Source organism: Vitis riparia, chromosome 5, assembly GCF_004353265.1.
Source record: "Vitis riparia cultivar Riparia Gloire de Montpellier isolate 1030 chromosome 5, EGFV_Vit.rip_1.0, whole genome shotgun sequence".
In the NCBI taxonomy this organism is placed as follows: Eukaryota; Viridiplantae; Streptophyta; class Magnoliopsida; order Vitales; family Vitaceae; genus Vitis; species Vitis riparia.
Window position 1 is genome coordinate 23094724 of NC_048435.1, and position 20905 is coordinate 23115628.

Sequence of the window (20905 nt, forward strand, 5' to 3'; positions counted from 1 at the left end):
AAGGTTTTGTTTGAGTTTAGAAAGTACCAAACAATAAAATGAGGAAATCTTGATTCTTGGTTCAATTTACTATGGAAAATATAAAGAAAAATCAAACATAATAAAAGTCGTATAGAGAAAAAGAATAAATAAATTTTTAAAGCACGAAAAAAAAATTATTAAACATAAAAATTGTTTCTTGTGAATAATTTTTTACCTTGTCTTAATTTATTTGGAAAGAAGAAATAATACTTTTTGGTATAAAAAAGTAGACAACACTTGCATTATAATTTTTTTAATAAAATATAAAAAAAACAATAATAAATTTAACAAAAAATATGTTCAAATAAAAAGATAAAAATATAGGAAAACATGTCATTACCACACACCCGAAGCTAGAGACTTGTGCAAAGGATGTGGAGATGAGGAAGAAGAGAAGCATAATTTATAACACTTCCACTGCCCCTGTCAACTTCAATCTCAATAGCTCCTCCACCTTTCTTTATTTATTTATATTATTTATTATTTATTTATTTATTTTTATTTTTTATGACAAATATATAAAACCTATTTTCAAGATTCTTATTTATGACATTTTCCAAATCACCTGTCTCTTTCTCCCTCAAATATTTTTTTTTCATATCAAGTTTAGCTAAATTTTAAGGGTCGATAATAATATTTAGATAAAAAGTTGGATCACTTTCAAGATTCTCTATTTACGGTAAGTTTCGAATAAATGGTCTCTTTCTCACTCAATGTGCTAATCAAAGTCAACTATGGAGTTTGAATCCGTAAAACCCATAGTTTGTGTTTAATTTCCTCGTTGAAATACTACTCCAACATTAACTCGCCTAGAATATATCTCAAAATCTATTTAAGTGTTTGTCAATGACTTTTTTTTGGATTATGCATGTACTTGCAACCATATTGACAACATATAAAATATAAAGTCTATTATAAACCATGACATACATCAAACTTCCAACGGGTCTAGCATATAACACATTATTTATGTACTCCACTTCTGTGTTTGGGTAAGATTTTATAGAAGGTTCCAAATGAGTACATACTTGCGTTTGTTTCAAAAATCTTACCAAAACATTAAAGAATTGCCTGCAAATATTGCTTTTATAATAATTCAATAAACTTTTATTTTCTATCATTTGTTATTTCCATTCTAAGAATTTTTATGCCTCTATGAGATCCTGAATTTCCAATTCAGTTCTCAAGTGATTTCTCAACCTCTCAATTGTTATCATCAAAATAAATAAAGTTTCCATCAAATAATGTGATGCATTAACGCAATGATCAAAGTGGCTTTTGATAATCATTCTTTCCCACCATAAATTGATTAAATTACTTGTATCATTATCAAGGTGATTGCTTCAAACCACATGATGATTTGGTCAATTTACAAACAAATTGTTCTTTCTGGATTCTCTATAATCCTTAGGTTGAATTCTAAAATATCACAAAAAAGGCAATTTTCATATCTAATTGAGACAATTCTAGATCATACTAAGCAACAAGAGCTAGAAATAATATAATAGAAGAATGATTAACAAAAGGAGAGCACTTCATTATAGTAGACAAAAGAATAATAAATTATTTGCCAAATCACAGCAAGTTACAATTCCCAAGCAAATAATTAGAAAACAAAATATTCCTTGTACAAAAATTTTTTGGACCCATTTCTTAAAGTCTCCATCTTCCAACCCTACCACTATCCTCCTCTCAATTTTTCTTTGGTGTTTTCTATAATAATTTGGCCACATTGCAAGATTCGATAGAGATGTTTACAAGTCCATTTCAATTGAATTTCATATCTTTTATAGTTTGCATTAGGAGGAAATTAAGGTTGGTCTTTGGCGCTTTGTATTTTAAATTAATTGGAAATAAGAACTTTTCTTCTTGGTTATGATAAAACTTTAAGTGAAGTTTAAATGTGAATTATAGGATACTATTTTCTCTTGATCTAAAAATATAGTAAATTTGTTCTTGAGAATCTCTATATTTAAAATCTATTTACAGATTAAAATTTATTAAATATATTTTTGTAGTTGAAAACTTTTTTCTATTCTAAATTAAGATAAAAAAAATAAAAAAATAAAAAAACCATTTCTAGGAACAATTTCTATATATACACCATTTTTCTTTGTTTTCTAGTTAAATCATTATGTTTATAATATATAAAAGCTCCAAATGGGTTCAAAACACTAATCAAAATACACTACTTTTGACAATCAAAATCTATTTTTAAAACAAGCACACATGTAGCAAATTTAGAATGGTGTAAGACAAAAAATTAAATATAGTAACATTTAGAAAATGATTTTACAAAACAAAAAAGTAAAAGAACATTTTTAGATGACCTAAATCTCAATATCGTGAGTTAATCCATCAAGGAGATGACATTTTGGGTGTAACTATATTCTAATAAAATAAATTAAACATGTTTACTAGTAAACGTTATTTGCACCAAGGAATAATTCACTCTTTGTGTACAAATTTATATGAGAAAATAATTAGTTGGCAAAGTAGACCTAAACACTTAATTAAATGTGGTGGGTTAGTCTAGTAAATAGATGAATGCATTTAGCAAGGCTCAAAATAATATTTACCTTTTTAAAAAAATAAAATATGAAATTTTAAATAAAAATATAATGATAACATAAATTATTAACCTTCTATTCTAAATTCTTTGGGAATCTATACAACTCATACCTCTCAATAAAAGTATTATATTTAAATTAAATTTAAATTAAATTTTAGGTAAGTAAACTTCTTGTTTGTTGATTAGAAATTAATAAAAATATCCATGATTAATAAATTACTACTATAATTTGTTAATAACATACATTAACAACCATGATTTTTACTAATATATTATAAAAGTAGCATTAGTGTACGATTAATATGTATTATTATACAATATAGGCAACATAAGTGTGCCTCGGGAATTAACCAAATATAAAGTCAACAACCATATGAAACATATAGAAGAAAATGAGATCCCACATTTTCTCTTTATTTTTGGCTATTTTTCTTATAGATGGATGACTCCTGTTATGATAGGAGTTGCTACTTCTTGCGACTGCCAGAATTACCACCACTGGAACCACCACCACCACTACCACTGGAACCGCCACCACCACCACCACAAGCGGGATCGTTGTTGCTACCTCCACAGGTGCCAAGTCTTGGGCCCTTCCCACCAGCAGTACCACCCTCGCTTCCACCACCTCCTCTGCCCCCATTCACTCCACCTCCGCTGCCCTCGTTCCCTCCATCTCCCCCGCCCTTGCTGCCACCGCCACCATCACCACGCCTAACAACTAGTCGCTCTCGCACACGATTAATTTTAGTTGACATTTTCCTATATTATAAGACCAAAAAAGTAGCATGCATTAGTCAAATTTATAATTACTTCATAATGCATGGTCTTCATTTGTCTTTTTCTTAATAAATTTTTAGACCCTCTTTGAATCATGAAAAGTACAAGTAGAAGAAAAGTATAAATAGGATATCAAACTTTCATTTATTTATTGTGGAAAATAAAACGGAAGATTAATAATCAAATATTGAAAATGGAAGACACTTATAAACGTTTCTTTCTTTTTTTAAACAAAAAAAATAGAAAAGAAATAAATTAGGAGAAGCCTATGAGCAAGAAGTTATTGAATTTAAACCTGTGTTTTCATTTTTCTTTTTTTCTTTCATTTCATTTTTCCTTGCTTGAAATCTTTACTCAATCATTTTAAGATTTAAACAAAACTTAAATCATAGTCATTATTATTATAAACTATTTCCTAAGAACATATTTTCCTTTTTTATTTTTTTTAGAAAAGAAGAACTTGTTTGGCATTAAAGAAAAAATAGGCACATATGCTTCATATATATTATGATAAACGAAGAAAAACATTAACCATGAATCAACAAAAATTTTAAATTGAAATGGAAAAATCAAAATATAGAAAGGAATTAAGACTACTACATACCAGGAACTCAAGAATTTTGCTGAGAATTTGAAGATAATGGAAAAGAGAACAGTGTATATATAATACTCCTTAGTTGCCTTGTTGAACGTCAAATGTTTCTCTACTGTTGAGGCCTCGTATTCTCAGCAATCCTCGTAGTTGCCAAATGGATAAACATACGATCTCAACGAACACGAATTCCTGATTCAGCTGCTCCTGCAAAAGGCGTCCGGACGGGTGTCCGGACACACCCTCCGACGGTTTTGTCAGCCATGGAAAGAGAGATAAAAGTAGATGGCACAGTTGGCCTTTTCTAGGTATTGAGGAGCTTACCTTCTTCTTTGTGCGAAGGTTCATATATATACCATTTAGAAACTCTCTCTCCTTCATAAATGATGGAAGGCTTTTTGGTTTACCATGATTGCCACTAGGTGGTGGCAGGGACATCCTCATCCTACGAACGGCTGTCAGAGATAACGGGAAGTGACTAGCTGTCACTTCTGTCTTTTCGCTCTGCAGGTATCAGGATATGATTTGTGACAGGATATCAGAATGACGTAGTGAGGCACGCTTAGTCTGGCCAGCGATCAGGATGAACATATCCGGGTGGAACATGAAAGGTCGCCGGATGCGTAATGGCGGTGGTCCGGGATGAACGTATCCGTGTGGGACATGAAAGGTCGCCGGATGAGTGATGGAGGTGGTCCGGATAGGAAAGCGCGCCACGTGTATTCTTGGGGGAATCCGGATGTGGGTATTCCGGGTAGGAACACGTGCCACGTGTCGTCAGGGGACGTGTGCCACGTGTCATCAGGGATGGGTCCCTACAATGCCCCCCTTTTTAAGTTGTCGATTTTGCCCTAGCAAAATGGGCGGGTTAAAAAAGAATGATTGCCTCTTAAAACCGGGGTTCGCTTTTTGTTCTTACTGGGCCACGTGGCGAGCTGGGGCGAAAAGACAGGAGAGCCTTTATGGCGAGCCGCCGTCTCTGGGTATTCCTAGGCAAATGTGTCGGTTTAATGATAGCGTTTTTCTGAACGCTTGGGATACTGAGGTGCTGTCTCTTATAAATATCAGGCTGTGGACTCCCGTTGCTTTTTCTTACTGCATCTTCCTTGTCATCGCTTCATTTGTCTGCTGTTTTGTCTTTGCTTGTGAGCGTACCGGCAGCATTCAGGTGGTGACGGTGACTGCATTTGTGGTTTTCGACCCTGTTTTCGAGTTTACACTTGGTACGCAACTCTATTCTGATTTCTTCTTTCTCACATGCTCTTTTCTTGTTTGCCTTTGATTCGCTTGGAAGCTCTTTTTTTTTTTTTTTTTTTTTTTTTTTTTTTTTTTTTTTTTTTTTTTGTGTATGTTTGGAGTTTCTGCTGCCCCCCTGCGCTTTTTTGCGTTTTGGTGGGGTATGGAATCTCCTGTGGGGTAGGGCTTGAGGTTTTGTGGGGTCGATTTCGCTTGTTTGACTTGCTGGGTTTCTTTCATGCAGATTGTGCTTCATCTTTGTACTGGAAAATGTCTGCTACCAAGGAAGTTACTTCAGCTCGCCCGTCTGGTGACGCTCGTGCTGAAAAGTCTGTAGAAAAGTTGGATGTAAAAGAATTTCGCGATCGGTTTTGCGTTCCTAATGGCGTGTCTGTAGAGCTGTTTGATGGAGAGGGCGTGTTGCCTGAGAAGCCGGAAAATAACGCGATACTCTTTACCAAGGAGCAGTTTAATGCTGGGCTTCGATTCCCTGTCCCGTCTCTGCTCAAGGAATTTCTGCATTTCACCCAGATTCCTCCAGTGTACGTACATCCCAACATGATCCGGGTGCTGATGGGGTGCAGCATCCTGAGCATGCTGTTCAACTTGGACCTCTCATTACTGGAGGTTCTTTTCGTTTACTCGATCAAGAAAGTGAAGAGTAACATCTTCAGCTTCGTCGCCAGCCTTCCATCCCTGCAACTGGTGACAAACCTACCAGATTCGAATAAAAAGGCCGCCAAGGGGCAGGTGCTGGTCAAGGGCGTATGGGCAGGTTGTCTGAGCATCCGGACAGGCCCTTTGTTCCCAATCAGTCACTGAAAGATTCCAGGTATAGCTAAGCTACTTTCTGCCTTTGCATAGTTTGTAAGTCAGCATTGTTTTTAGTGGCTGACATATTCTGCTTTCTTGGGTGTAGACCAGGATAAGAGAGGAAAACTGGTGGAGTGGGTGGAGAAGGCTTCGTTCGATCGTTTGAACAAGCTTTTTGAAATAACTTCAGCCGAGCGGAGATGCGAACTGCTTCTTTCTGCGCAGAACCTCCGCTTGTCGTCCAGCAGCCTCAGGCATACGTGCTGAACATACTTCCCAGGCGGCTGCCTGAAGAAGTGGTAGTCGGGGAGCACTTTATTCTTGAAGACCTTCCTTTCTATGAGGGGGTACGGAAGGCAGATGCCCGGAAACGCAAGGCCCTTCTCAACGATCGGGAGAAGAAAAGACAAGAAGGGCTTCTGCGGAAGGCTCCGGGTGGGAAACGGACTGCGTCCTCTCCGCCTGCTGGTGCTCCAGCAAAAAAGAAGAAGAAGCTGAGTAAAAAAAGTAAGGGTAAGGCAATAAAAATCCCAACTCCTCCAAAAGAGTTTGTACCCCCTCCCATTGGCTATGAAAAAGAATGTAATATTGAAGAGCCGGAAAATCCTCTCCCGTCCTCTGTCTCAACCACTTTCGAATTTATTAGGGGCCTTAATCTTTCAGGGCCCTCGGTGGCGCCAGACGTTCGGATGGCTCTTCTGGCTGAGGAAGCAGCTTCAATAAATCAACCGGCTCAGCTCACCCGGATGAGGTTGCCGACTTGCCTCCTGTTACACCCCCAACAGGAGAGATGGGGGCAGATAGCCAGGAGTTGCCTGTACATGAGCCAAGCCCTCGTCCTCTTGTGCCTGTGAAGGGGCCAACTAGGAGAAGGTTGCGTCTGGTACGCGACTTGAAGTCTGGCCTCGCTGGGCGGCTTCAGGGCCGGTTCACAGAAGGTATCGAAGTCAGCTGTTCATCCGTCCCGGAGGGTCATCCGGAAGGCGATGTAGTGGAGATGACGGAAGAGAGCCCGGCCGTCCCAGCGCTGGTGCCGGCTGAGGTTCCAATTCTGGCTCCGGCTGAGGTTCCGGTTCTGGCTCCGGCTGAGGTTCCAGTTCTGGCTCCGGCTGAGGTTCCACCCAGAGAGGCCCAGCCGGTTGAGAATGTTGAAGGTGTGGTTCCGGAGGAGGAATCACTCTCCAATGCCTCCTTGGGGAGGGTCCTTTTGATGATGCCACTTTCATCCCTGCTAACCCTTTCAGTTATGCGGAGATGGAAGAGAAGCTAAAACAGATTCCCTCTGTTGCAGACGCTGGGGTACCTTCAGCCCTGATGTTCGAGACAGTAGAGACGGTATAATTTACTTTTTAATTCCTTCGTCATGCTGATGCGCTTGTCGTGTGATTTGTAACTTGGTTTTTTTTGTTTGAGTATTTTCCTACAGCTGGTGAGTGGCCTTCGCGGTATGGTTCTTCAACGCAATCTTCTTTCTGACCTGCTGGAGACTGCTGAGTATACAAAATCTTTTGTGTCTCAGCGAAAAAATGATGAAGAGAAATTGCGCTTGAGAGTGGAGCAGGCTGAAGCCAGTTCATCTACTGCTCGAGAGGAGAACAAGGTTCTTCGGGAGGAGAACGAGGTTCTTCGAGAGAAGAACGAGGTTCTTCGAGAGGAGGTTGCTGAGGTAAAGAGCCGGGAGGATTCTATGGAAGTTCGCCTGTTTGAGGCGGAGGAGGAGATGGCTCTTTTGAGGAGGGAGGTGAGGCACCTCCGGACAGAGGTGTCTATTGAGAGACGGCAGAGAGAAGAGTTGCAGTTGCGTTTGTCAACGCAAAAGGAAGAGCTGGAGGGTGAATTTGCTGCGGAGAGGGGGGAACTTGAAGCGGAGTACCAGAAGCAAGTTGATGAAATGTACTTGTTCGGCTACCGCTGCTGTATGAAGAAACATGGCATCAAACGGGACGTTCCTTCAATTCCTCCGGGTGAATTGGAGAAACTGCACAGCAAACCTGCTCAATGACAGCTTTTCCTTTTTGTGAAAGAAAATCTACTATCTTCTTTCTATACCTTTGTAGTCCGGAGGTCTTTTTGTGTATGATTCATTCCACAAATATCAATAAAAATACACCTATTCATTTTGTATTTCTATTTTTTGCCTCATCTTTCACTGGTAATACTGCTTTAAATTAGATACATTCCATGGTCGCTGTAATGGGGTTCCATCCAACTTCTGTAGATGATAGGCTCCACTTTCACTTGTTTTAGATACTATGTAGGGGCCTTCCCAATTGGCTTGGAACTTTCCTGCCCCTATGTCAGCAGTATTTTCAAAAACTTTTCTAAGGACTAGCGTACCATTTTTGAAGCTTCTGGGCTTTACTTTGCGATTGTAGTGAGCTGATGCCCTTTGCTGATAGTCTGCCATCCGGATGGCTGCAGTTTCTCTTATTTCGTCCGCCCAGTCCAAATTTCTCCCTAATTCTACATTTGCATCATCCTGCCTTCCTATTTCGGTTCGGATAGTGGGTAGGCCAATTTCGGTGGGAATGATTGCGTCCATTCCGTATGCGAGGGCGAAGGGAGTATTGCCTGTTGGACGTCCGGGTGTGGTTCGATAAGCCCATAGGACGCCGGGTAGCTCCTCCACCCATTTTCCTTTGGCTTGCTCGAGTCTTTTCTTCAAGGCAGTGACTAGAGTCTTGTTTGTGGCCTCCGCTTGCCCATTACTTTGAGGATAGCGTGGTGTAGAATATGAGTTCCGAATATTGAGTTCTGAACAGAACTTTCGGAAAATCTTGCTATCAAACTGTGGACCGTTGTCTGCTATGATTGTTTGGGGAATTCCGAAGCGACAAATGATGTTCTTCCATACGAATTTGGTGACATCCTTGTCTTTGATGCTAGCATATGCTTCGGCTTCTACCCACTTACTGAAGTAGTCTGTGGCGACAAGCAGGAATTTCTTCTGGGCAGGTGCGGCTGGTAGAGGTCCTACTATGTCCATGCCCCACTGTGCAAAGGGCCATGGACCTGAGATCGTTTTCAACTCTCCCGATGGCATGTGTAGTATGGGGGCGTGCCTTTGACATTTGTCGCATTTTTTGACGTATGCTGCCGCGTCTTTTTTCATCGTAGGCCAGTAATAACCTTGCGAATGGGCTCTATGTGCCAGTGATCGCCCTCCAGCATGGTTCCCACATACTCCCTCGTGCAACTCAGCTAATACATAAAGTACTTCTGAATGTTTCAAACATCTGAGGTAGGGGCCTGTAAAGGATCGCTTGTACAGGTGCCCTTTAACCAGGGTGAAGCGGGCGGCTTGCACCCGGATCTTGTGTGCTTGTTTAGATTCTTCAGGCAGGGTGCCTGTTCGGAGGTATTCAATGATATCTTTCATCCACCCTTCGTCATCTGTTTCGCCTGCCTTAATGGTGTTGCAAGTGGAGGTTTCCGTGATGGAAGGTTTGGCTTGTAAATATATAGGCAGTAGTATTGCTTCTTTGGTGGGAAGGGAGGCAGCTATACCTGCCAGGGCGTCGGCGCGCGCATTTTCGTTCCGCCTGATTTTTTCAATTGTCCACTCTGTGAATCGTTGCAAAGTATCTTTTACTTTGTTTAAGTATTGTGCCATGCGCTCATCTTTGGCTTCGTATTCGTTTTGAACGTGTCTTACCACGAGTTGGGAATCGCTATAGACTCGAAGCCTAGAGACGGATAAAGCCAGGGCGAGATCCAATCCGGATAGGATGGCCTCATACTCTGCTTCATTGTTAGAGGCTTGGAACCCCAGCCGGATGGCTTGCTCCAGCTGTTCTCCGGTTGGGGATTGTAGGAGGAGCCCTACTCCGGAGCCGGATGATCGTGAGGCTCCATCAACCCGCAATGTCCACCATTGTTTTTCGCTTGATTCGTCATGTTGGATGGGCTTTCGAGAGTATTCCAACACGAAGTCAGCCATTACTTGGCCTTTTATGGACAATCTGGGTTGGAACTCTATTCCAAATTCACTCAACTCTATGGCCCATTGAAGCATTCTCCCGGTTAGGTCCGGCTTGTGTAAGATATTGCGAAGGGGTTGGTCAGTTAATACGACCACTGGGTGTGCTTGAAAATAAGGGCGGAGTTTCTGGGCGGCACTTCGAAGAGCTAAGGCCGTCAGTTCTATCTTTGAATATCTGGTTTCAACATCTGCCAACGCTCTGCTGATGTAGTAGATGGGTTTCTGCTCCTTGGGCGATGGGCAGCGGAATAAGACAGCGCTAACTGCCCACTCTGAGACAGCCAGGTACACATACAGTTTTTCTCTGGGGATGGGGCTGCTTAGGATGGGTGGTTGCATGAGGCGTTGCTTGATTTTTTCAAAAGCGTTTTGACAGCTGTCTGTCCATCCGCTGGGTCCTGCTTTACGGATTGCCAGGAAGAAGGGCTGTAGCTCATCGGTGAAACGGGCTATAAAACGTCCTAGAGCGACAAGCTTGCCTGTGAGGCGTTGTAATTCCTTTTTGTTCCTGGGGGGTGACGTCTCTACGACTGCCTTGACTTGTTCTGGGCTCACCTCTATTCCCCTTTGACTGACCATAAAGCCTAGGAATTTCCCAGCACTCACGCCAAAGGCGCATTTGGAAGGGTTCAACTTCATGTCGAACTTCCTTAAGAGGTGGAAAACTTCTTGTAAGTGGAGAACATGCTCTTCACGAGTTTTGCTTTTGACCACGACGTCATCAATATACACTTCCACTGTGCGGCCAATTAGAGGTTTGAATATCTTTGTCATCAGTCTTTGATAAGTGGCGCCAGCGTTTTTGAGACCAAATGGCATGACTTTGTAACAGTAAAGTCCATGTGGCGTTATGAAGGCTGTTTTTTCTTGATCATCTGGGGCCATGGGGATTTGGTGATATCCGGAGAAAGCGTCCAGAAAGGAGAGCATCCCTTGCCCGGCGGTAGAATCCACAATCTGATCTATTCGTGGCAAAGGGAAACTGTCTTTTGGGCATGCTTTATTGAGGTTGGTATAGTCGACGCAGACCCGCCATTTGCCCTCTTTCTTGGGTACGACTACTACATTTGCCAACCAGTCTGGATATTCCACTTCTTTGATGAATCTGGCCTCCAGTAGTTTGTCAATCTCCATCCGGATGACTTTTTGTCTGTCCGGGTGAAAACGTCTGACCTTTTGCCGGATGGGTTTTGCCATTGGTAAAATGTTAAGCTTATGCGAGACTATCGAGGGGTGAATTCCCTTCATATCAGAGTGTGTCCATGCGAAAACGTCATGGTTTTGTCGGAGGATGTCTTGGATGCTCTGGGTTTCTTCGGGCGTTAAAAGGGAACTTATATGAGTAAGATGAGAATCTTCTTCTGAAATTTGTACTGTTTGTAAGGGATCTGCTGCCGGGGGATCTCTGTCCGCCGGATACAGTGACTGCTATTGGTCGAGCGCATGGGTGGATTCGGGGAGGGGTTCATTCTCCCGACTGGTCCCTGCTTCTCTTGCTATCTGGTAGCATTGGCGAGCGGCTAGCTGGCTGCCGTATAGGTTGGTTTGCCCATCTTCAGTGAGAAAGCTCACCATCTGATGATATGTGGAGGGGATGGCCTTCATACAGTGTAGCCATGTACGTCCCAAGATAACATTGAAGGGTGATAGATCTTGGACTACCGAAAATTGAACGTTGAGAGTGACTGGGCCAGCTTGGACTGGTAGCACAATGTCTCCCAATGAGGTAGTTGATGCCCCGTTGAATCCGGACAAAATCCTTCCAGGGTTTTCGAGACCGACTAAGTTGTGTCCCATGTGGCTTATGACTGACGCTTGCACCAGATCAGCTGAGCTACCTGGGTCAATTAAGATGCGTCTTACGTCGAATTTGTCTATCCCCAAGGATAGAATGAGGGCATCACGGTGCGGACGTAATATCCGCGTGGGGTCTACTGGAGGAAAAATGATCGTTCCGTCTATGGGGTGCGGGCCTCCTTCGGTTATCCCAGGTCGGATGGAATTGATACGCTCACGCACCATCGCTTCCCGCAACAACCTCTGCCTTTTTCGCTTGGAATTGAGCTCTTCATCCGACGGGCCTCCATTAATGTAATTTATGACGGCTTTGGGGCGGCCGGAGCCATGGGGGCCCCAGAATCGCGGCCCCGGGAGGCATCTCCATCTCTAGCATCTGTACGGAGGTATTGCCTTAAATGACCCGCCTTTATAAGCCTTTCCACCAAATATTGGAGGCTTCTGCACGTCTCCGTTGTATGGCCGTGCTCCTTATGGTAAGCGCATTTTTTGCTATGGTCTCTCCTGGATGGATCCGATCCGAGGGGTCTGGGCCACCTGAAATCGGACATGCTCTGGATCATAGGGAGAGCTTCTCATAAGTTATAGAGAGTGGTGTGAGGGGTGGCATTTCCGGGCGGCTTGGTCCTTCTTGCCTTCGATCGGATGGTCTTGGCCTGTCCGGAGGTTTAGTGCTTCCTCTGTAGTACCCTTGGATGCCTGTCCGGCCACCAATACTTGCTGGGTGGCTGCCCGTACGTCATCTTCAAGCATTGAGTATTTGTTTGCACGTCGAAACAAGTCGTCCATTGTCATAGGAGGCTTTTTGCTAGTGACTCAAAAAGGGAGTGCCTGGGCAAATACATCGTTTGAAAATCTGTAGGACAGCGTCCATGCTGCAAGCTTCCACTTGTAGGACAGCCTGGCCAAATCGTTTCACGAACTCCCTCAAGATTCGTTATCCTTCATTTTTATGTTTTGCAAGGTGCTGATGTTTTGCTTATGTCGGGCGGAGCATAAGTATTGTCCCACGAAAGCTTCTGAAAGGTCTCTGAAATTATCCACCGAATTAGGAGGTAGGCGATGGAACCATAAAGAGCCTGTCCTTGCAGACTGGCAGGAATACTTTGCACAGCAGTGGGTCGTTGCCTATGTCGAGGGTATGAGCTGTCGATAGTGCATGATATGGTCAAAGGGTCACTGCACCCATGTATGTGGAAAACTTTGGTACGAGAATCCCCTTGGGGGTTCGTAATGAATGATATGAGAGCAGAAAGGCGTGGAGAGCATGTCATCCAACCTTTTGCTAATGGAGCCCATGGGTGGCTCGCTCAGGAGATTTTTCCCATGGTTCGTACCGCTTGGTGCGGTGGAGCGTTCTGCATCATGGGGGTGACCAGGGGTCACGGTGCGAAAGAGCGTTCTGTGGCATGGGGGTGACCGTAGGATCATGGTGCACTCCCCCTGCGATGGTCGTCGGTGGCTTGGGCTGCCAGTTTGCTGGGGGCCCAGTCTCGGCGCGCATGGCGCCCGACAATTGGGATCTTCTGTCACGTCGTCTTTTGACGAGAAGTGGGTGGAATCTGAGCTCTCTTCACGGGGAGCTCGAGGCATAGGCGTGTGTGGCTCATGCGGCCTAGCGCTGCGTGTTTCAGGGATTGCTTCCGCTGTTCCAGGGTAAATCGACTCCTGGTGAGCCCTTGAGTTGGCCACCTGGTCCCGGGAGTGCTGACGACGGGGAACTCCTGTCGACGATGTCTGGATACGTAGTATTGCATTTTCTTCTCTTAACCTCGTCGTCTCCTGGAGGAGAGTTTGTAGTTGGCGCTCGCTCGCTAACTGCCTCTTTCGATGGCTTGGCGCCATTCAGAATTATCTTCCTCTCTTCTTCCAGATGAATGGCTTTGGGAAGGCGTAGCCATTTCTGCTATTTACTGAATCAGCGAAAAACGTTCCCACAGACGGCGCCAATGTTGAGGCTCGTATTCTCAGCAATCCTCGTAGTTGCCAAATGGATAAACATACGATCTCAACGAACACGAATTCCTGATTCAGCTGCTCCTGCAAAAGGCGTCCGGACGGGGTGTCCGGACACACCCTCCGACGGTTTTGTCAGCCATGGAAAGAGAGATAAAAGTAGATGGCACAGTTGGCCTTTTTCTAGGTATTGAGGAGCTTACCTTCTTCTTTGTGCGAAGGTTCATATATATACCATTTAGAAACTCTCTCTCCTTCATAAATGATGGAAGGCTTTTGGTTTACCATGATTGCCACTAGGTGGTGGCAGGGACATCCTCATCCTACGAACGGCTGTCAGAGATAACGGGAAGTGACTAGCTGTCACTTCTGTCTTTTCGCTCTGCAGGTATCAGGATATGATTTGTGACAGGATATCAGAATGACGTAGTGAGGCACGCTTAGTCTGGCCAGCGATCAGGATGAACATATCCGGGTGGAACATGAAAGGTCGCCGGATGCGTAATGGCGGTGGTCCGGGATGAACGTATCCGTGTGGGACATGAAAGGTCGCCGGATGAGTGATGGAGGTGGTCCGGATAGGAAAGCGCGCCACGTGTATTCTTGGGGAATCCGGATGTGGGTATTCCGGGTAGGAACACGTGCCACGTGTCGTCAGGGGACGTGTGCCACGTGTCATCAGGGATGGGTCCCTACATCTACCTTTCATTTTTCCTTTCTAAGGTGAGATAAAAAGTATAAAGAAAATGACATGAATGGTAATAAAAACAAATGAAAATACTTTCATATTCTCTAAGATGGTGTAATAGTTCTAGAGGTACACCATAAAATTTCCCATTTTTCATGCACATATGCCTTTTTTGTACAGTAAAATATCCATTAATATGTTAATAAAAATAAAATTCAAACTATATATTGAGATTCAATAGGTTGCATGTTGACTAAAATAATTTCCATAAGTTCAATTTATACACATGGAAGCTAGTAAAGGAAAATTAAAAATTTTATGGACGGACACTACACTCTTTTTGAATTAAAAGTTTGTTATTTTTGTTTTTCAAGTGAAATAATATCTTTGATATATATTTTTTATGATAGAGTTACCATATAAATCATATAAATTAGAATTTTATTTAATAAAACTCTAACTCTTTTTAATTATAAAATGTAAGTAAATACTTTTAATTTTTTTTTTATGTATAAGCATCTTTCTCAACCCCCAAAAAATAATTAGCAAATATATCCCATAAAGATATATATATATATATATATATATATATATATATATTATATATATATATATATATATATATATATCCATTTCAAAGGGTATTAACCATACTTTTCTAGCTTATCTATGCTCTTGTTTGAAAATTCTTTCGTTTTACATGGAATTTGATCATTTTATGGAAATAAGGATTTGTATAAGATGTTCTATTTTTATATAAAAAAATATATTTTAAAAATAAAAAATGATATATCCAAACAAACACTAACTATTCATTGTTCAAAATAATTTTAAACCCATGATATGGTCTCTAATTATGTTAACATCTCCTACCCCCTCCTTCTCCCATGAGATTAGTTGTATTTCATACAATATTTTCATTAAGTTCCTAGGGTTGACACTAGTATTTTAATAAAAAGTTTGAACATTCACAACAGTTTTTATCTATTGTAATCTTTGAACCTAGGATATTTTTCTTACCCAAACTTTAGCGGCATTTTATAATTTATATATATATAATAAAAAATAGAAAATAAAAATTGCCCTTACCAAGAGTCCATGCTAAAGATTTAAAAACTAAAGTTATTACAAAATTAGTAACCTATAAAGCACTTGTAGAAATATTTTAGAAAATATGTTATTTTAAATAAATCTATATCTTCTAAAAAAAAAATCTCCTGATCATCAATAGCGACATGCAAGCATTCTCTTTTGGTCCCTCAAAATTTTTTGTCGTGTTCGTGTTTATTATTTGTACTGTTATCTTTCAAATTTGTCTATGTTTTTGCATTGGATTGACCAAAAAAAATAGTCTTGTTCCACTGTAGAAGTATTTCTAGAGAAATCTTGTGAAAGATGCCTTTTTAAGTAATTCTATTTTTTCTTTGAAAAGACAATAAACTCTCAATCATCATGTAAGCTAGATTCCTTCTCCAATAAAATTTCAACACCATCTCCAAATTAGGTCTCTATCTTCCAACCCTACAATCCTTTCTTTATAAAAAATATCTGGTGTTCTTCATAAAATTTGGCCACGTTTCAAGGATCCATGGTGATGTTTAGAAATTAAAAGTGAATTTAGGCTCATTTGAGCTAAATTTCATATCATTCATAGTTTTCATTTGGAGGATTAGTTGGTCTTTGGTGGTTATTATTTTTCCTAATGTTAGAGTTGTTTATTTCCAAGTGACTAGAATCTAAGGCTTTCCTGCTAATTGTCCTAAAATTTTAATTGAATTTTGTATTTTAGAATTGATATCAATTATCTTTTTCTTTTTTCAAATTTTATCGATATTTTCATCCATATTTACAGTAATGCATTCTCGATGAACAACATGAAAGGTTGAATGCCACATGATACATCCTCAAGCATCCACACTAATATTTAAAAGAAAAGAGTCTATATTTATAGTAGCTTTCAATCATACTTTCTTCTTTAGTCAAAATCTTTAAATACTTTATTCAAAGTTTGATTAAACATTGAAAGAGATATTTTGTGAAATGTGTGATGTTAAATGATTCTACTTTTTCTTTTGAAAAGAAAAAATATCAATGAATTGTACTAAAGCTACAAGTCTTGGCTACATGATTAGAAAACGAAAGATTCCTTGCCAAAACAAAAATGGTTGAATGTTGTTGTAATATTCAAGCAAGTTTTTCTTTTTCTTTTTCTTTATCAATTTTTTTTTTTTTTTGGTTTTTTTATGGCCCTTTCACTCTCAAATTTTTTTGGTGTTTTTGTATGAGATTTGATAGAGTTTGAGCATATTTTTGTGAAATATGTTTTTTTTTAAAGTAATTTTGTGTAGGAAAAACACAATAGATTCTCTATCAATCATGGCAAGCTAAAATTCTTGATGATTAGAAAATGAAAGATTCTTTGTCAAAAAAATTTTGAACCCACTTCCGATGGTCCCATTTTCCAAGGCTACCTTCTCTTTCTCTCTCAAACTTTTTGAGCGTTTTTGTAAAATTTGGACACATTCCAATGATATTTAGAGAATGAATTTGAATTGAGGCTCATTTGAGTTGAATTTTATAATTTTTATATAATTTGTATTAGGAGAATTGGTTGGTCTTAGGTGGTTCTTCTCTTTTCTTAAAGTTCCATTTCTTTTATTTTTATGTAGATTAGAATTCAATGCATTTTCTTGCTAGGTATGATGAAATTATAACTCTATTTTAATTGTGAATTACTAGTATAAATTATCTTTTACAAAGTTTATCAGTATTTTCATTTGTATTTATGGTACTGCATGCTAACCCATATATTTATCTTTCTAATATTTGAGCGTGACTAATTGTAATTTCCATTAGGATATGATGAAGCACAATTTTTTTTCTTCATTGTGAAACTTCAAGCAATGTCTTCATAATTTGTCACTATCAATGTAAAATTTTAATTCTAACTCAAAAATATAAACCATCAACCAAAATTCTAATTCACGAAGTAGAAATGATTATTTGTATGCCTTTGCCCTTTAGAGTGAAGAATTTTTTTGTCTATTTGGTAATATTTTTTAAAATGTATTTTGAAAATATAGTTACAATAAACAAGTTTTGGTTGTTTTTAGGAACAAAATTTTGTTTGGTAACTCAAATGTTAAAAAATAAAAACAAAAAATTCTCTCAAACTATTCTTTGAGAAAGCAAAATATGCTCATACAAAAGTAAAGTTCTCTCAACCTATTCTTCGTAAAGGCGAAGTATGTTCATGTATAATGCAAAAGTTTTCATCATATTTTTCATGTTTTTAATTGTTTCTCAAAATACCATAACAAAAACCCTAAAAATATGGAAAAATTGTTCTCAAGAATATCTCTATTTAAAAGCTATTTATAGTTTAAAATTTATCAAATATATTTTTAAGGTTGGAAAACTTTTTTATTCTAAATTAAGATAGATATATATATATATATATATATATATATATAATATATATATATATATATATATATATATATAAAATAAAAAATAAATAAATAAAAAACTCATTTCTAGGAAAATTTTCTAAATCAGCTGTTAGATTATTGTTTAGTATATAAAGCTCCAAATGGATTCAAAACACACTACTTTTGGCAATCAAAATTTCTTTTTCTAAACAAACACCCACATAGAAAATTTAGAATTATGTATGATAAAAATAAATTCAATAACCTTTAGAATATAATTTTACAAAAGACAAAAGCAAAAAAGAATTTTTAGATGTGTTAAATCTAAATTGTAAATTAATCCATCACCAAAAAATACTATATATGAAACTAGGAGATGATATTCAGAAAATACTATATATGAAACTAGGAGATGACATTCAGGGTGTAACTATGTTTTGATAAAATAAATTAAACATGTTTACTAGTGAACATCATGTGTGCCAAAGAATAATGCACTCTTTATGTACTAATTTAAATGAGAAAATTGTTATATGGTGAAATAGACCTAAACATTTGTTTCATATTTTCTACTAAATAAATTTTTACTTTAGGGTGGCTTGAAAATGAAAGATTCCTTGTAAAAAAAAAATGGTGGATCTCTCTTTATCATAATATCCTAGCATGTTTTTCTTTTTCTTGTTTTTTTTTTCTTTTTTTTTTTGGTTTTTTTTCATGGTCCTTTCACCCTCAATTTTTATTTTTATTTTTTTTGTGTTTTTGTATTTTAGCTTTGATAGAGTTTCAACACATTTTGTGAAATTTGCTTTTTTCTTTAAAAAGAAAAAAAAAAGTAATTCTAATTTTTTATTTAGGAAAAACACAATAGATTCTCTAGCAATCATAGCAGGCTACAATTCCCAAGTTGATAATTAGAAAATGAAAGGTTCCTTGACAAAAAACTTTTGAACCCACTTCCAATGGTCCCATTTTCCAAGGCTACCATTTCTTTATCTCTATAACTTTTTTTATTTTGTAAAATTTGGACACATTCCAATGATATTTAGAGAATGAATTCAAATTTAGGCTCATTTGAGTTGAATTTCATAATTTTTATATAATTTGTATTAGGAGAATTGGTTGGTCTTATGTGGTTCTTATCTTTTTTTAAAGTTTCATTTCTTTTATTTTTATGTAGATTAGAATTCAATGCATTTTCTTGCTAGGTATAATGAAATTATAACTCTATTTTAACAATGGATTACTAATATAAATTATACTTTACAATGTTTATTGGTATTTTCATATTTATTTATGCTACTGCATGCTAACCCATAGATTTATCTTTCTAATATTGGAGAGTGACTAATTATAATTTCTGTTACAATACTATGAAGCACTATTTTTTTTCTTCATTGTGAAACTTCAAGCAACATCTTCATAATTTGCCACTATCAATGTAAAATTTTAATTCTAACTCAAAAATATAAACCATCAACAAAAATTCTAATTTTAATTTACAAATATAAATTATTATTAATGTGCCTTTGCCCTTTAGAGTGAAGAATTTTTTTGTTTATTTGATAATATTTTTAAAATTAAAAATGGATCTTTGATTTATAAACAAGTTTTAATTATTTTTAGGAATAAAATTTTGTTTGATAACCCCAATATTAATAAAAAATTCTCTCTACCTATTTTTTGCAAAGGTGAAGTATGCTTATACAAAAATAAAGTTCTCTCAACCTATTCTTCATGAAGACAAAATATATTCATGTATACCGTAAAAGTTCTCCACATATTTTCCATGTTTTCATTTATTTCTCAAAATATAATATAAAAAAGCCTAAAAATATAGTAAATTTGTTCTTGGGAATCTCTCTATTTAAAAGCTATTTAAAGTTTAAAATTTATCAAATATATTTTTGAAGTTGGAAAACAATTTTTTTTCTAAATTAAGATAATAAAAATAGAAAAATAAAAACCATTTCTATTAACAATTTCTAAATAGGTCATTTTTCATTTTTTTTGGTTAGATCATCGTGTTTAATATATAAAAGCTCCAGATGGGTTCAAAACACACTACTTTTGACAATCAAAATTTCTTTTTATAAACAAACACCCATATAAAAAATTTAGAATTGTGTACTATATGTTCAAAACAGTCCAAAAGGTAAGGTTCAAGTAGAATCCTCTAATTCAATTGCTATGTTCATCCACCTAAAAAAAAGTTTACTTATCCAAAATTCCCTTCCATGGTCTTATTCTCCATTCCTTTTTATCATCATATCTCATACACTATAAACCCTATTTTATTTACCTTAGTTGGATTTATTTTGAGGTTGGTGTAACAATATATTAGAAATTATAGTTAATGGAATCAAATAGGTGTATGGGAGGATCTTATGAAATAAAATGGTGAAAAATGATGCAAAATGAAGAAGTAAAAATATATAAGTGAATGATCTAGTTTCTAACCCTTTAATGATGAATTTATCTAAAAACCTCGACCTCTTACTCATCCATTATATGGATGACAAGAAGACAAAATGAAACACTCACTTAGAGTAACAGTTCAATCTTAGTGCATTGGATCTCAGTTCATACTAATTGGTCACCCTAAAAGGTGTCTTAGCTAAACATCTTCAAATGCTATTAACTTTGGCCTCCTTTTGAATATCATTCTTCACCATCTATTGTACCCCTCGAATGATCTCAAATTTGTGTTGAATCATATCTCTCAATAAAAGTATTATATTTAAATTAAATTTTTGTTAATTAAACTTTTGGTTTGTTGATCAAAGTATATATAATAGATAAGTTATTACTATAATTTGTTGATAACATACATTAACAACCATGAGTTTTAATAAAAATATATTATAAAGCAGTATGAATGTACCATTAATATGTATTATTATACAATATAGGCAATACAAGTATACCTCGAAAATCAACCAAATATAAAGTCAAAAACCATATAAAACATATAGAAGAACATGAAATGTCGTTTCTTTGTTGATTTTTGTCAATTTTTCTTATAAGTGGCTAACCGCTA

The 20905-nt window shown here is 37.7% G+C and overlaps 3 protein-coding genes and 1 pseudogene across 3 annotated transcripts; 2 read left to right on the top strand and 2 right to left on the bottom strand.

Annotated features, from left to right (window-relative positions):
- Positions 1 to 2834: 2834 nt before the first annotated feature.
- On the bottom strand, positions 2835 to 4055 carry LOC117915338 (ctenidin-3-like). Its single transcript, XM_034830890.1, has 2 exons — positions 3978 to 4055; positions 2835 to 3355 (listed from the first exon to the last, which is right to left on the bottom strand). The coding sequence occupies exon 2, from the start codon at positions 3349 to 3351 to the stop codon at positions 3061 to 3063; it is 291 nt and encodes a 96-aa protein (XP_034686781.1). The 5' UTR covers positions 3352 to 3355; positions 3978 to 4055; the 3' UTR covers positions 2835 to 3060.
- A 769-nt stretch (positions 4056 to 4824) lies between these two features.
- On the top strand, positions 4825 to 6023 carry LOC117915311. Its single transcript, XM_034830865.1, has 2 exons — positions 4825 to 5188; positions 5446 to 6023. The coding sequence occupies exons 1-2, from the start codon at positions 4825 to 4827 to the stop codon at positions 6021 to 6023; spliced, it is 942 nt and encodes a 313-aa protein (XP_034686756.1).
- Positions 6024 to 7216: 1193 nt separating this feature from the next.
- On the top strand, positions 7217 to 8144 carry LOC117914098 (golgin subfamily A member 6-like protein 7). The gene is made up of 2 exons (XM_034829287.1): positions 7217 to 7349; positions 7441 to 8144. The coding sequence occupies exons 1-2, from the start codon at positions 7269 to 7271 to the stop codon at positions 8014 to 8016; spliced, it is 657 nt and encodes a 218-aa protein (XP_034685178.1). The 5' UTR covers positions 7217 to 7268; the 3' UTR covers positions 8017 to 8144.
- A 3186-nt stretch (positions 8145 to 11330) lies between these two features.
- Positions 11331 to 12582, bottom strand: LOC117915312 (annotated as a pseudogene).
- Positions 12583 to 20905: the final 8323 nt, after the last annotated feature.

Excerpts from the sequence above, each read along its gene's own strand:
- LOC117914098 (XM_034829287.1), top strand. The coding sequence starts at position 7,269 with ATGGAAGAGAAGCTAAAACAGATTCCCTCTGTTGCAGACGCTGGGGTA. Across the intron at positions 7,350-7,440 it reads TGTTCGAGACAGTAGAGACG|CTGGTGAGTGGCCTTCGCGG; the intron begins GTATAATTTACT and ends ATTTTCCTACAG.
- LOC117915311 (XM_034830865.1), top strand. The coding sequence starts at position 4,825 with ATGGGCGGGTTAAAAAAGAATGATTGCCTCTTAAAACCGGGGTTCGCT. Across the intron at positions 5,189-5,445 it reads TGTTTTCGAGTTTACACTTG|ATTGTGCTTCATCTTTGTAC; the intron begins GTACGCAACTCT and ends TCTTTCATGCAG.
- LOC117915338 (XM_034830890.1), bottom strand. The coding sequence starts at position 3,351 with ATGTCAACTAAAATTAATCGTGTGCGAGAGCGACTAGTTGTTAGGCGT.